The 17,345-nt window shown below is 31.4% G+C and overlaps 1 protein-coding gene and 1 non-coding gene across 2 annotated transcripts; both read right to left on the reverse strand.

Annotated features, from left to right (window-relative positions):
* Positions 1 to 15,759: 15,759 nt before the first annotated feature.
* TRNAK-UUU (transfer RNA lysine (anticodon UUU)) lies at positions 15,760 to 15,832 on the reverse strand. Its single transcript has one exon. It is a non-coding gene; the product is annotated as a tRNA-Lys (tRNA).
* Positions 15,833 to 15,974: 142 nt separating this feature from the next.
* LOC107940349 (probable sodium/metabolite cotransporter BASS1, chloroplastic) lies at positions 15,975 to 16,675 on the reverse strand. Its single transcript, XM_016873780.2, has 3 exons — positions 16,543 to 16,675; positions 16,392 to 16,452; positions 15,975 to 16,306 (listed from the first exon to the last, which is right to left on the reverse strand). Exons 1-3 carry the CDS (start codon positions 16,572 to 16,574, stop codon positions 16,130 to 16,132), a joined length of 270 nt encoding a protein of 89 aa, XP_016729269.1. The 5' UTR covers positions 16,575 to 16,675; the 3' UTR covers positions 15,975 to 16,129.
* Positions 16,676 to 17,345: the final 670 nt, after the last annotated feature.

Here is a 17,345-nt window from a genome sequence, read left to right on the forward strand (position 1 = left end):
AGTTCTTCTTGATTCTACCTTAACTCTTGAAGCATATTTTGGTTTTTAGTTGTGTTGTGAGCATTTAGTCATGAATTAAAATGAAGGAAATGGTTGTTGTTTCATGTTCTTTTGATGAAAAATAGAAGATAGGTGAAGTTGAGCCAAACAAATGAGCATGCATGTGCCTTAGATGCTAAAGGGAAAAATCGGCTAACATGTTGTGCTTTAAAATGATGAAATGGAGATTATACTTAAGTAAAATCATAGATATGTGACGATTGATTGGTGATATACATGTTTAAATAACATGCATGCAAGGTATGTGTGAAAGAGTGATTTGGTAATAAATCTGCTTGGGACAGCAGCAGTAACGTGACTTTGGAAAATCACCATAAATTGTGAGAGATGAATTAGAAGCTGAATAAATTATGTAATTAAAGCTTAATGAGTCTAGTTTCAAATGAAATAAACGATAACATATTTTGAATTCTGTACAATGAGAAATTTGATTCGTAATGAAGAGTGGTCAGATTAGTCAAACAGTGAAACATGCGAAACTTTGAGAAAAATATGGTATTGATTGGATAAACCAAAAATTCTGAAAATTTTATGGATAGAAGATATATGAGTATATTTTCAGGTAAAATTAACGGCACTTGATTTGGAGTTTCATAGCTCTAGTTATAAATAATTTAGTGACTATTGCTCAGGAAGACAGCTTGCAGTGAAATTATGATTATGTGGTAAACATTGACAAAAATTTGTTAATGAGTTGCTTATTGATTTCTTATAAGCTTACTATGATCTGTAGGTGTAGTTGGCCGAATATTATAAGGGGAAAATACGTAGTTTGTATTTGAATAGTTAGATTAACGTGTTAGTAATCCAATTGTAGGCGGTTCGTGTGTGGATCTCATCAGCATATCGTCGCAAACAGGTGTGTAACTAACACCCTCTTTCTTAGTCTGGATCGGCAAAAGTTGAAATGCCGAAATGCCGAAAACCGGTATTTTGTAGATTTGCGAGTGTGCGAATGATCGTGAGGTAAATCAATTAATGTTTTTGGTAAGCTGCAAAATTTGGACTGCAAAGTGCATGATTTCTGTGCCCTCGATATTTTTGGGCTTAATGGGCCAAAAATTGGAATGATGGGCCAACGGGCCCAATTCAGTAAGAACCCTCGGTACGTGATTCTGTTAGTACGTGAAAAGTAGGAATATGCATGAAAAACCCTAAAATAGATAAATTACTGAAATACCTTTAAAAGTGGAAAATTTACAGTTTTACCCCTAGTAGATAAATTACCGAAATACCCCTAGGGTTAAATTGACCTAAATGCATGTTTGACTATTGTTAATTACTGCATGCCATGTTGTTATTATCTGATGCATGGGATTGGGATATTGACGGAGGAACTACTAAAAGTGGCTTGTCCACGTACTTGAGGCTTTGCCTCAATTTACTGTTAACTGAGCAGCAAGGCTGCAACTGTGGAGTGTTGGGCTGGGTGGGTTGAGCTATTCCCCACATGGAGTGTAGGGCTGGTACGGGTGGAGTGTAGTGGTTGGTGGGTTGAGTAGTCTCCCCAAATGGGCTTGCATATGTTATTGATGTTACATGTATTTTGAAATGGGCCTATGGGCCATACTGTTATCTGAATAAGGGGCTAAGGCCCAGTTTATTGTAATCTGAAAAGGCTCTGGTCCAGTACCACTGTTATCTGAATGGGCTTAGGCCCAATAGGCTTAAGCTAACTTGGGCTTTGAATGGGTTTTCCTTACACACTGGGTTTCCCCAAACTCACCCCTTTTATTTTCATCCACGCAGGAAATCCCCAACCATAGTGGGCTTGGAGCTGTGAGGGAATTCGGAGTGGCCACCCGTTCTGAATGTTTGGTTTTCTTCTGGTGAACTGGACATCCTATTATTTACGTTTGAAGTTTTGGGTTTTTAAATGTAATAAGGCTGCTTAATTATTCTTGATGGTTTTAATATGTATTACTAAGATAGGTATTACTTATTTTAACTGTTGAAATTGGATAGCTTTAGGGCGCGTTTTCAAAAATAACAATTGATTTCAAAATAACAAGACAACAAGCAAAGCTTCCGCAATGAAAGTATTTTCCAAAATTAATCACTTTTCCTAAAAATGACATAATCAAATCAGTTTCCTAGAAATATCCATGACGTTAAGGTGTGGCAATGGCGGTATGCATGTCTAGGATTGGATCCGAAGGGAGCTTGGTACTTAAGCAGTCCGATGGACTCACCACCTCTTTTCCGATTTCCTACCTGGTGCACAGCTTCCATTCACTTTAACCTATAATGAAATTATCTTTTAAAACACTAAGTAGGTTTTTCTGGATCAACAATATAAAATGTTTTGAACGCTTCGATATGGCATGTCAAATCCGGCCATAACGTCTGGGCCGGGTTTCGGGTGCTACATAAAAAGTTAAATATTCTTTTAAGTTTTAAAATACGCGGATTTCTAATTAAAATTAAAGATGAACTTGCGCTCGAGAGTTTATGATATCATGTCCTAACTTACGGGATGTGATACTCCGATATCTCGAGACAAGGAAATCTTTAGCAATCTTTCGATCTAATTCAGACATTTTTCAAATCAGCGTTAATAAAAAGGATCATATTTCAAATCAATTCTTGATTTTTAACTTTCGACATTAGAACACTAATTAATCAATTCAGTACCAATTTTTGGGCGTGTCGAGGTTGCTAATCCTTCCTCGCGCGTAACCGACTCCCGAATCCTATTTTCTCAAGTTTCGTAGACCAAAAACGTCATTTTAATAAACTAAAACGTTTTATTAAAGCAAGGGTGATCCGATCACACCTAATAAAGATCTGTGGCGACTCCCATTTTAATTTTCGCTTTCAAACAAAGTTGATTCTCATTTAAAAAAAAAATAGTTTCGACAAATATAATAGTAAATTAAATAATAAACATAAAGTAAATAAAAATAAACAAAAGAAATGAAACAATAGAAAAAGAAACAGAATTGGGAACGAAACTGGGGAAGGAAAGAAGACAAAGAAAGGGGAAACTAAGGTTTTAAGGTTCAAGCTTAATTTGGTAAGTCAATTTAGTCTCTTTTCCTGTAATTTTGATGTTTTTGGAATCCTAGAATAAAATAATATTTTATTTAAGTTGAAAATTTGAAAGTTAGTAAATTTTTAGATGTTGTTCATGTTGAATAAATGTAAGTATTAGGGGTTAAATTCATAAAATTTCAAGTTAGAAGTGGAAAAGAGATTGAATTGTAAAATAAATCATAAATTTTGAGTAATAGGGATTAAATTGAAAGAAATTTAAATTTAGGGTTTTATGGTGAAATTGAGAGTTAAATTTAGTTTTAAGTGTTAATTGAATGAAAATAAAGAATAAATTGTGAAGAAAATAAAGTTAGTTTTGGTTAGGGATTAAATTGAAATTTAGGCAAAAGTTGTGTATAAATTGAAATCTTCAATGTTAAGTTGTGATGTATTGATAATTTTTAATTATTCTAATTCCTTAGCAAACATTTAGCCGGAGACCTCGGCTAGGAAAGGAAAAGACAAAGTCAACGAAGATTGGCTTAGAAATTACGGTTTGTATTTCTATAATCCGAATCTAATAATTATTTGTTGTATTTATTATTTAATATGCATGGTAAGTGAAATTGAGGTGAGTATTGGTATTGTGATATTGAATTGAATTGAATTCATGAATATATGTGATTGTTGATATTGAATTGAATGTAAGTGAATTTGTGATTAATGTGTAATGTGGATATTGGATATTGATTGTATTAAAATGTGAAATTGAAACCCTTTTAACTGTATCGGGCTAAGTCGAATAGAGTTGGCATGCCATAGGATTGAAAATGTTCAATGATACTTCGACCACGAGTCAATGAGACAGTTGGTGTCAAATTGTTACTTCGGATAAATTCGATGAGGTACTGGGTACCAACTTACTTCGGCATGGCCGATGAGACACCTGGTGTCAATTTATTACTTTGAATTATCCGATGAGACACTGGGTGCCATACTGGTGTGTTTTGGTTGGATCCTTGTATCCGCCAAAGTTTGAGTCGTGTTAATATGGGTAAATGAATGAATTGGCAATAATATTGATATTGGATGTGAATTTGAAATTTGATATTAAATTAAATTGTGCAAATGAAATGTATGAACCAAGGGTGCATGAAAAGAGAATTGCTATTGCTAAATGTTATGTGAATCAAAGTGAGAAAATATATTTGAATTGGCTATTGAAGAAAAGAAGGTTAAGTGGATAAATTGAATTATTGATTGATTAATGTTTACATATGGTTAAATGTGTATGCTTTATAATATTATTTTCTTTTAAGTATTCGGGTTATAGAAATACCACTGTGTTTTATACTCAGCATACTGTTTGTTTTCGTGTGCAGGTTAGGTTAAAGTCAAATTGTTGAATCAGCATCCAAGGCCGATCTCGAACTCAAGTGGTGAAGTATATTTCCTTACGATAATGGCATGTACCTAGGATGTTTGTGAGTCATTTTGAGAAGTATATGTAAATTAAATTATAAGATGATGATGGTTGTTGTTAAATGAATATATGTGATAAGTTGAGTTTTAATATAAAAAGTTTAAGTTTATGCAAATATGAATATGAAATAGGCAAATTTTGGGTTGAAATGACATGATATTAGAATTTATTTAAATGAAGTATTCTTGAATAATTTGATAGATATGTGTGAAAGTATTTATATAAGCACATTGATTAGGCACTTAGATTGTTTAATTTTAACATATTTTATGTATTTGAATATGTTTTGGATTGATTTAATGATTGGTTTTTGAATTGCTTGGTATTCAAGGTTTGCAGGGTTGGTATACTTGATATATAAGACTCATTTTGAGCCCATACGGCCTGGCACACGGGCGTGTAACCAGACCGTGTGACATACACCGCTTACACATGGGACTGTGGATAGGCCACGGGCAAAGACAAGGGCGTGTGTCTCGGCTGTGTGAGGAACATGGCTGAGCACACGAGCGTGTGGCTTGGCCGTGTGAGGTAAGTCAGGGAGTTACACGCGGTAGAACACAGCCTGAAGCACGGGCATGTCATAGGGTTACACGGGCGTATCCCTTGACCATACAGGCGTGTGAGCCTTGCACTTAGGAAAAATTTTGAAATTTCACAAAAAATTTTCTAGACTTCTAATTAAGTCCCAAATTGTTTCTAACTTGTGATTTGGGCCTTGAGGGCTCAATAGAGGGACATTTTGATTAAAATTTGACATGTATGTTAAATAATTATATGATTGTTCGTATTTGATCTGTAATGTTCAGTAATGTTTCGTAACCCTATTCCGACGACAGATAAAGGTTAAGAGGTGTTACAGGTAATGCTCTGTAACTCTGTTTCGGCGATGGAAACGGGTTAGGAGTGTTACATTAACCATAACACAAACTCAAACCATAGTGGAAACCACAACTTCTTTACCTTCCAATTAATGTCAAAACCAGAAACAAATATTGCAACCCAATTATTTGTGGAAATGTCACAATAAGCTACCCTTTTAGATTATTAGCCTAACCTCCCAACTCCAAAGACCATTGGTTTGAACTTGAACTTGACTGCGCTAGCAACAACCACACCATTTTATCCTTAAACTATGCAGATTCTATTTCCAAAGCTTCTACCATGGCTAGTTAATAGTAAAAAGAAGAAGAAGAAGAAGAAGATGATGATGATGAAGAAATGAAGATGCCAAACAAAAGTTATGACATTTTTAAGGTCGCTGACCCTTGCCACTGCCATAGACGCTGCTGTCGCTACTGCCTCTGCTCTGCATGCCGCCTATGTTTTCTCTTCTCTTTCTTCTTTATCCTCTTCTGGCAATTCTTCTCATTTCCTCAACACAAAAAGAATAAGCCAACACTATACAAGTTTTCAAGCAAAGATGAGATGGTGCATTTGGTTGGATACGACGAAGAAAAGCTCTTGACCGTTCTCATCACCGGAACTGTTATTTGTGAAGCTTGCCCCAACGCCATCACCACCTCATGTTACTGTTGAACCACTCTAGAATTTTTCTCTTCTTTTTTTTTCTTCTCCTCCTCCTCTTTTTTTCCTTCTTCTCTGCTTCTTCTTTTTCTTTTACTACCTAGCCTAGATAAGGTTTTAAATTGGGTCGTTTATATAATAGGATGACAGGTCATCTTTTCGTTACGTCTGTAACAGAAAATGATTAAAATGATTGATTTATTATTTTTCAAAAGTTGAGCTACTGAATTGAAATCAGAATAACTATTTTGTCAACTACATCAAAATTAAGTGAATGTTGAGGTAATTTAAAAAAAAAACCTATTGAAATGAAAACAAATTTACAAGATTCTAACTTCTTTTGCCACAGAGCACTTCATTTTGGTGGCTTCATCGCTAAGATTAGTACCAAATAGCCAGATAGGCGGCAATGACATGATGCTCAACGAAACTTTCATTTGCACTTGCACAGTTGCACCCATGGCAAGCTCCATGTTGCTTGTTGCTTTTGGTTTTGGTTTTTCCACTTCCGACCCTATAGTCAAAACAACCATCATTATGATGGAAAGTGAAGTTTGTATACTGTTATAAAATTAATGGTGGAAATTAATGATATAGTTATCACATCCTTTCAAGTCTCTACATCATTAATTTATAACTGTTATAGGCCAATTTTGGCCCATTTACATTAAACCCCATGACCCATGACCTATTTACATTTTTACAAAACCATTAACCCACTCAAACCAAAAACCCATTACCCAATACATAAACCCAATACCCACCAAACCCAATGGCCTATTACATACCCAATTCACAAAACCCAGTTACAACCAAACCCACTACCTAAACAATTAAAAACCAACACCAGCCCAAAACAGTAAAGCCCGATAGGCCCAAGACTCTAAAAAATTTTGGAAAGCCAGAAACCCTAGGGTTCTAGCACCGTTGCCCCATGTGCACGACCACTCAGCCCCCACGCTAGCTGCCAAACCACCTCTGCTCGAGACCTGGCACTGCCCATACCGTCTGACACTCCCACCACCAGCACCGGCCATGCCCTGCAAAAACAACAAACAAGCAAAGCAGAAGCAAAAATAGCAAAAAAATAATAATAAAGTATGTAACAAAATAGGCTATAAAAGCCGAATAGAAAACTGAAATGGGGTCTTTTCTTTTTTTTTCCCCCTTTCTTCTTTTATTCTTTGTAAACAAAAGAAGGAATTTATAGACTTCAATAAACAGACAAAAGTGGTTGTTCAAACAAACAAGGAGTAAACGAAAAGGTTGCATTTTTTTCTCTTTATTTCTTTCGATTTTTGCATACATATATATATACACATTTCCTTATTTTTTATTTAATATAAACATAAAATATAGCACAAAAAAGAATACAAAAAAATAAAAAAAATAAATAAAATTTTACCTTTTCCGACCACCGCGTGCGGTGGCCGGCGCTGGCGCCGCGACGGCCCGGTGACGGACCGGTGATCGGCCCCCTGGCCAGAGTCCTCCCTTCTCCCTCTTCTCTCTTTCCCTCTCTTCTTCTCTCCCCTTTTTTTTTCTTTCTCCCTCACAAATGAATTTTTTTCTGAAATTGGGCTTATTTATAGCCCTCCGAAACAGCGTCGTTTTGGGGGCTGTACTTAAGCCCAAAAACGACGCCGTTTTGAACATGACCCGAACCGTCCGACCCGACCCGCCTCAGGATCCGCGTGTTTTTGTTTGAATGGGCTATTTATGCGCGCAGTCCTTTCGCTTTTCTGGGGCTTTACAATCAAGTTCTCTTATTTTCAATTTGGCCCCATAATTTTCAGTGTTTTTCAATTGGGTCCCATGTACTGCGCAACGTTTTGACTAAGGGATTTTTGCGCTTTTGACCCCCCAAGTTACGCGCATGTTATAATTTCGTCCTTTTCTTTAGTTTTTATTTTAAATTGGCCCCAAAATTTAGTTTTTAATTCAATTTCGTCCTTTTTTACCTTTTTTCGTTACTCTACTTTAATTTATTATTATTATTATTATTATTATTATTATTATTATTATTATTACTACTACTTCTAATGTGCCCATATTATGTATTGTACCATGTGTATATATATGTATATATTTATATGTTACGTACTTTTAATATTATATTTATATATATTATTAGGTATATTTTTAATATATATGTATTTGTGAAGTATTATCAATAGTTTTTTATTATTATTAGTTTCAAAATGTATATATTGTGTTTATATTTTAATACTACGCTATATATATTTTTGTATTATTATATATATTTTTAAATATTATATATTGAGTATTTCTAACGTTATTACTATATATACGTACGCATTTTTATCGCATAAATATTTTTATTTATCACTTCTAATGTATGTATATATATATAGCATATGTTTTATATCGTATATTTCCCTTATTTTTTTATTAGTTATATATTTTTTATTTCATGTACATATCTTTATATCATCTTTATTATTATTAATCTTAATACATGTTTTATATATGTATATATTATGTATATTTTAATATTATATTATATGTACATACTCATATTATAGTGTTTTTAGTTACATATTTTTGTACTATATTATTTTATTATTTTGCTATTATTAGTATTAGTTTTAGTTTCAATAAATATTCTAATATGTATATACATATATACTTTAGTATCATAGTTGTATACTTTTATACGGTTTTATGTACATATATTTACACGCATATTTTCTTTTATATACATTTTTAATACCATATATGTATATGCGTTTTTTACTATATTAGTTAGTCTTTTTCCCTATTTTATATATACATTTTAAATACTATGTATAGTATATTTATGACTCTATTACTATATATATTTTATGTACACACTTTTAATAATATTATTATGTATATATATTCGTTGCTTTTATTTCATGTTTAATATTATCATTATTTACGTTTAATATCGCATTCATGATTATTATTTTTAATATTATTATCATATTTATTATTTGTTTTAATATATGCCTGGCACTTTTATTTATTTCTATTTCATATCAATTTGCTTTGCATTATTTCGAAAATTTTATTCTTGTTTTCCGATTAATTTCAATGCATAAGGCAACATATTGGTTTAACACCAAGTCGTCAATTTCATCGCTATGTTGGGTGAATATCAATCGACTTGTGTTAAATCGGTATATCCTTCTCAAAAAAATCAAAAAGATTGAAAATTCTTGTCTTTTCAAACGCATCACGATTAAATCCTATATTGAACTCGTATTTTTGAAAATTAAGACTACGCGTGTTTATAAGATACCAATTTTGGGCGTCGCGAGGGTGCTAAAACCTTCCTCGCGCGTAACCGACTCCCGAACCCTAATTTTTTCTTTAGATTTTAACGTAGACCTAAACTCAGCGTTTTATTTGTTTTAATAAGAGATCTAATAGGTGTCCGATCACCCCTAGAAAAAAGGATCGGTGGCGACTCCCTGTTTATTTCAAAAATCAAACGTCAAATTTCAAACTTTTTTTCAATAAACCGCTACAATTAGTGACCAAACTAAGCTAAAATTTTTACGTCGCTACAATAACTACTTAGAAATATTTAAATAATGAAAAAGCAAACATCCATCTATATATATAATCCATTTTCTCCCCACTTTCACACACCGTGTTTCATACGTTTTGCTCTCTTTCAGCTTCTTGCTTCTGTTTTTGCTCTCCTTCTCAAGTTTCACAGCAGCAGGTTTGTACAAACTTTCTCTTTCTATGTCTGGAAAGTTGGAATATTTTCATCGCGGACGTCGATATCTATAAGTTTGATCCCTGGGACTTACCAGGTGAGACTCGCTTTAATAACCTTTTCAATGTTATCATATAAAGAATCATTCATAAATCATTACATGGCTTCTTGTTATGTTTAAAGCTTGTTCTAGTGGTGGTAGTGTTTCTTTTTTTTTTTGTTGTTGTTGTTGGATCAGATAAAACTATGCTTGGTGAGAAAGAATGGTACTTTTTCAGCCCGAGAGACAGAAAGTACCCAAATGGTGCTAGGGCAAAATGGGGCAGCAGGATCCGGGTTTTGGACAGCAACCGGGACTGATAAGATTAATGGCAGCTGGGAGGGGTGGAGTGCATTCCGATATTGGTTTACAGAAAGCTTTGGTGTTTCACAGACGAAACAAGCCAAGCACACAGCTTTAAACAGATTTTTAATTCCAAACTCACACTTATAGATTCTAATTACATGATAACAGAAACAAACCGGAATATAACAACCAAACTGGTTATAAACTCGACTGACACCGACTTTCACTTCTTGTCTGAACCATAATATAATAATACGTTCCTTGTATTTTCTTATAAAGAGAAAGTAGAAGAAGGGCGGGCCCGATATTGGTTTCCGGGTAGCAAGCTTTTTGAATTATCGGCTCCCTCCACATTGGGTTGTCCCAGAGACAACTCCAAGCTAAGTCCTGCTTGATGATGGTGGGTAATAACATGTTCTTCAGCAGTACTGCCATTGCCATAGGCCATTGCATTTATGCCAAGGAAGTCGATTTCTCTCCCCACTTCAACCATATAGTAGGAAGAACCATCTTCAACTTGCACTCGGTACAAGGTGAATCTGTCACCAACATTTAAGTTGTTATAAAAAACAAAGTTTCTCCATAATCTACCTGAGAAAACGGGTTTGTTGTACCCTTTCCTGCGGGTAGAGTAAAGAATTGGCCAGAAGCTTGTGCCGTGCAAAAAGTGAAATATGAGGGCATGACCTCCATTGAAAGGTGGCAAGGAACTCTGGATTGCTGACGGGACCGCCAACCTCTTGTTGATATCAGTATCTGAGAGCAACTTTGAGAAAACAAGTTTGGAGTGAGCTGCCATGATAGCTGGGTGAAGAACGTGTATGCAAAGAGTAGATGATCCGATGCATGTGGGAAGGGCTATTAATAATATCTGGTATTCGGACCTAATTTGGTGATACCCATTATAAATTTCATATATGCTACGGTAAATGAAAGGATTATTTTTTTCCATGTTATTTTTCATTTAACATGTGGAAGCTTATTGAAAAAAATAGATAAATTGATGCTTATTATTCCTTGTTATTTTTCTCCTTGTATTCCTTGTATTTTTTTCACTGTCAGCCATGATGAATGAAATGACAAGATGGCTAATTGATTGGTGAAAAAGAAAGGGTAATCCACAAAAATAGTCACTTTTGTTTGCCTCAGGTTACATTTTAGTCACTTATGTTTGAAATGTTACGTTTTAGTCACTTATGTTACTATTTTGTTACGAAGTGATCACTCTACCGTTAAGTTCCATTATCTCTCTAACGGTAATCTTACGTGGCAGTCCAACTAGATTTTAGATGCCAACTTGGATTTCTAAATGGGATGAAAAAAGATTTTTAATTAAAAAAATTAATTAATTAAAAATTTTAAACCTAAACCTTAACTAAAAAATCTGTTCATCTCCTCTTTTTAATTTTTATTCAATCTGTTTTTTTTCAATGGTTTTTTTTTCATTTGATTGGAAAAACTATTATTAAGATTAAAATAGTTGAAATCAAATTGACTACTTCATAAAGATGGATTGGTTCAGGTATGTCTTCTTTGCATTCCTCTATCTCTTTTATTCAATACTGAAAAACAAAAGATTTGATTTTTTTATTGTTTAATGAAAATCCTAAATTAAAATTCTTAATATGAATATTAACAACTAAAAGAATTTCAAATCAGAAAAAAAGGGATACCCACAAAGGGATTGTGAACAAACAAGTCGATTCAGATAAAAAAAATCGGATTGAGAAACTAATTATTCAAGAACGTGAAGAATTGGAAAATACAATGATTAGGAACAAAAATGGTTACCATATTCTTATTTGTCGACAACCACTTAATTTTAAGTTTTAGAACATAATTTTGTCGGTGAAGAAGACATACTTGGACCTTCCATTGAATCCTCTTTTGTTTTCATACGTGAATAAATTTTTTTGATGATAATAGCTTTTTTAGTCAATCGAAAAAGAAAACTAAAAAAAAAGGGAGATGAACGGTTTTTAACTAAGATTTAGGGTTTAAAATTTTAATTAATTAAATTTATTTAATAAAAAATCTATTCTCATCCCATTAGGAAATCCAAGTTGGCACTTAAAATCTAGTTGGACTGCCAAGTAGGATTACCGTTAGGGAGATAACGGAACTTAATGGAAGAGTGATCATTTCGTAACAAAATAATAGCATAAGTGACTAAAACGTAACATTTCAAACATAAGTGACTAAAACGTAACCTGAAACAAACAAAAGTGACTATTTTTGTAGTTTACCCAAAAAGAAAAGAACCTATAGTCAATTTGTTGAACTCGTAAATAGTGGTTAGCGGCTGCCAATTAATTAGTCATATCATTCTTGATTATTTGTGACTATTAACTCTATCTCCATCAAATGCCGTAATCCTCCTTTAATATCTACAAATGATTTTCTTAACGACTATAGTCGTAAACGTCTATACTTTAGTCAATAAAAAGCAATAATATTCAATTCAAACTCTACAAAAAGTTTATTAATAGTATGTTGTTTCTTGGTGATTAATATTAGTACATAGTCTGCTTCCTATTATATTTATTTGTAATTTGTACTGTTATTTTTTGCAGCTCTATCAATGGAAATTTTTATTAATCCAATTTATTTATAATCAATTGATTGAACCAAAAAAAATCTAACGATAGTCCAAATATTTGTATTTGTTTAAAGTTTGGAGATTTTGAATGTAATTTGCTTCACTTTTCATCATTATCTGAAATTGAATGCACTGTTTATCATAATTAGAAGATGAATTTTTCAAACTTTAACTTTAATTTATTAAGTTGAATCATGAGTGAAAGAAGTATTAATTTTCATAACTTGATTGGACATTGGACGTGAAACAAAGATAAATTTTCATTGCTATTTTAGGGTATAAAGTCTTAAACATAGGATTTATGGTTAATAAAAATATATATGAAAAAAATCAAATCATAAATATGACCAAAAAAATACAAAATTCTAATATTAAATCTAAAATAATTAACTACTTATATTTACTTGTAAATCTCATTAAATTTTACTGTATCACCCTTGATTAATTCCTAAAAAAATAAGATTGTGGCTTTTTTAAAGAATATACAAATCTTTGAAGAAATTAGGATTGATCGACTATAGATAAAAAAAATTAGCATTTTGATTGCTTGTGCGATTTTGTACATCTCATGTGTGCATTCATATTGTATTTTACATATTACGTTCTCATGATACAAAAAACATTTAAATAACTTTTATTGTTAGAAAGAAATTAATTTTTACCACGTAACTAGAATTATAAAATAAGATACATAAAAAAATAATTTTATTTATGAATCAAAAGATTTAGCTTGTATAAATCATTATCGGACTAATACTAATAAGACGGTTAGTTTTTTGAAAATTTGAGTGTAAATCTTAAATTTATTTAATTACTATTTTAATAAATTTGTGTGGTAATAATATAAATTAATTTATATGAATTTTTTTTTTAATGTTTTAGCAAGAATATTGTGAGCACGGAATCAACATTGAACTTTGAAACTACTCTACGTTTTAAAGACTCAACGACTTGCCTACGCGGGACGCAAAGCGTAGATAATTAATTGCCTGTCGGGCGCGGCCTTCGGATAGGGCTGTACATTTCAGGCTAGTTTCACACTGACTGGGAAATGTTTCTTAAAAACTTAAAATCTTCATTTTAGATATAACACTGGAAATTTTTTTATAAATAAATTAATTTAGATTATATTTGAATTATACATATTTTAAATATTTTTATGTAAGTGATTTAAATTATTTCTAAAATTAATGGTAAATTAAATATTTTAAAATTTTAAATATAACGAATATTTAAATAATTTAATATAAATTATGAATTAATTTAAAATTTTAAATACTTCTTTCACATCATTAATATAAATAATGGTATTTTGATAATTTTACTTCAAAACGTAAAATCTAAAAGCCCAAATCTCAGCTTTTCGGATTGATGGAAAAAAAAACATTTTTTTCACTCAGGGGCAAATTATATAATCATAAATACGAATGTAATAGACATATGAGTTGTTCACAAATCATGCATGTATATATATACCATATTAATTCAGTCAATCATGGATTCTATCATAATTCATACTATCAGGGACATAATTGAATAAATTAAAAACACTAAAATAATTTGGAAATCATTCAATGATTAAACTGATCAAATCATAAATTTTCAAGCAAAATCTATAAAGTTCAATATTAAAATTTTATTTTTAAAAAAATTAAATATTGATTTAACTTGTGACAAGAATGCAATAAATAAAATTTAGTGAGAGAAAATATTTTATATTAAAAATTAATCTTTTAAAGTTTACTTAAATAATTATTATTAGTATAGCTGTAAAGAATTTAGTTATAGCTTCATTAAACACTAATTCAATTTCTAGACATATAAATTTATCCATTGTCATTCACAACTTAAAAATTAGAGAATAATGCATTTCAGTGCACTCAAACTTATGTCATCTTGCATTGGCAACAATGTAACGACTCGATCTAAGACTCAATCGAAAAAATTAAATTTAAAAAAGAGTTCTTTTAAAATCTCCATTTTAGATATAGTGCTGATTTTTTTTTTAAAATAAATTAATTTAGATGGTATTTGAATAGTTATATATTAAATATTTTAAACAATTAATATAAATTATTTATAAAATTAACAATACATTAAATATTTTAAAATTTTAAATATAATGATAAATAATAGTCGCAATTGATATTTAAATAATTTAATATAAAATATAAATTAATAAAAAAAATTAAATATTTTTTAAATAATGATATTTTGATAATTTTATTTCAAAAAGCAAAAGTTAAAAAGTCTTTTTTTTTTCGTCGGATCACAATGGCTTATTTTAGATATGATTCTGTATCATTTATTAAACACCTAATCTTTTGTTCAATTGTTTCAACCAACTAATCTTGTATAATTCTTACATCATCGATTATTTCACATACCACAAGGTAATGCATACATTCGATAATCGCAAAGTACTCTATATTATATCATGATATTTCACTAATTTTAAAAGAAAAATTTTAAAACTTATATTTTTATTAAATATTTTAGTGCATACATACAAATTTGAGTTTGTTTAATAAATATTTAACTAAATTATAAAAGAAATTGTGTTTATAATTTATTGCTTAACTTGAAAATAAATTAAATTTTTTTATCATGCGTGTGCAAACTACAGATTTAAAACGTAAATGTGTAATTAAAAATAACATATACTAATTGATGAAACGTAAATTTTGAAATTAATAATAACAATATATATACAATATGTACGGAATTAAAATATAAAAAAAGTTAAACTTGTGAGTAAAAAAAATTAAAATAGATAAATATATCATGTTAGAAATCAAGTCAGTGAAAAGAAAACTCAACATTAAATTATATTTAAAAAAATTAAATATCAAATTCACTTATGAAATGAAGCAATATTTGGTAAGAGAAAACAATTTTTTTTTAAGTTTACCGAAGAAAAAATAAATTTGAACCTTTGACTTTGTCTAAAAATAGTAATTTCCTATGGTGTAAAAGAAAATTGCACGTGTGCATAAAAATTATATTCGCGGTGTAAAAAAATAGTGCACGTGCTTATGAAAAAATTAAATAACTAGGGCCGTCTGTGGGAATCGAACCCACGACCACGTGGTTAAAAGCCACGCGCTCTACCGGCTGAGCTAAGACGACTACTCCGTATGTTTTTTTTGTCGGTTCAAAATGCAGTCTGGTCTCCTGTAGTTGATATATATATATTCTATATCTCATATTTGTTTAAATTTTTTGAAAATTGGTATGTGAGAATAAAGGTTAATCATTCATTGCTGTCATTACCAGTCTAATTAATGCAAAACATGTTATTTATATTTCCCCTTCGATGTAAAATACACAGCATTGAATTTGATGATTACATACATTAACATACATACAAAATGATGAAGAAGAAGAATGAAAAAAAAGGGTGAGTTTCACTTTTCAAGTTCAACCTCACTCTTGATCTTCAAGTTCCTGTTTTGAACCACTGATCTGTCTCCAAAAGAAGCCTAAGCTGCTACCCATTATATTCATAATCACTGCCGACATGGCAGGCGGTAACGCTACAACTGGAGAACTGAAATGAGTTGTTGCCAACACCACTCCTAATGAAGAATTTTGCATGCCAACCTGAGTGGGAGATTTCATCAGACACATGTCATGCAATATACGAAAAGTTCATAAAGGATTTGGTATAAAGCTCCGAGATGCGTACCTCGATTGATATTGCTCGCCGCTCTGCTTCTCGGAATCTACAAATGGTTGCTGATATGTTCCTGCAAATGGTGAAGTCGAGTCGTTCCTTAGTTTCGTTGGAAGTTTGTATCGAGTGTAATAAAAACGAGGAGCAAGTTAGTGATTCTCACCCTACAAAGAAACCGGTAAAATGTAGCAACATCACGGAATGTATTACGGCACCGAGGTCTCCGGATAATAACGATTGGAAGCGTGAGACTAAAAAAAATTGTACATATTAATCCCTGCATGTTAGAACAAGACTAATTTAGTCATTCTATTAAAAAATTCATCTATTTTTAATATTAAAAATTGATCCCTATATTTCAATATGAGGTATATGGGACACACCATATGCCATTGCTTAGTTACTCTTTTAGCTATGCTAGTTTTTAATAGTAAAAATAAATAAATTTTTTAATAAATAAAACCAGTTTACTTTTTGATCTAATTTATTAATTTACTTATTATTTTAGTAAAATGAGTAAAATGAAATCTAAAGTGTAGTACAAAGTTTTCATAATATTTTTAGGAGAAACTGAGTGAAGGGTTACAGTTACAAGAAAGAAGCAACAGCCAATACCTACAATCACCCAGAACTTAACAATCTAAGAACAACTCCAAAAGACGCCAAGAAAGAGCAATAAATACAACTCTATGTACACCAACAATCAATTCGACACCACAAGAACAAAAACCCTAACAACCCCATATCATCCAAAATATAACAAACACCACAATCACCAAAGCAAATTATAAACTAGAAAAGTTTATTACCTATGTATTCTCCCCAAGAACTTGTATATAGGTGGGGAGGGGTGAAAGTATATAGGTGGGTGCTTGAGGATTTGGAGAAAGGGGTATTAAAAACTAGAAGAAATTTGTATTTTCTACAAGAAAACACGAGGAATATATATAGGAAAATGATTAGTGG

The sequence above is a fragment of the Gossypium hirsutum genome, chromosome A04, assembly GCF_007990345.1.
Source record: "Gossypium hirsutum isolate 1008001.06 chromosome A04, Gossypium_hirsutum_v2.1, whole genome shotgun sequence".
NCBI classification, from domain to species: domain Eukaryota; kingdom Viridiplantae; phylum Streptophyta; class Magnoliopsida; order Malvales; family Malvaceae; genus Gossypium; species Gossypium hirsutum.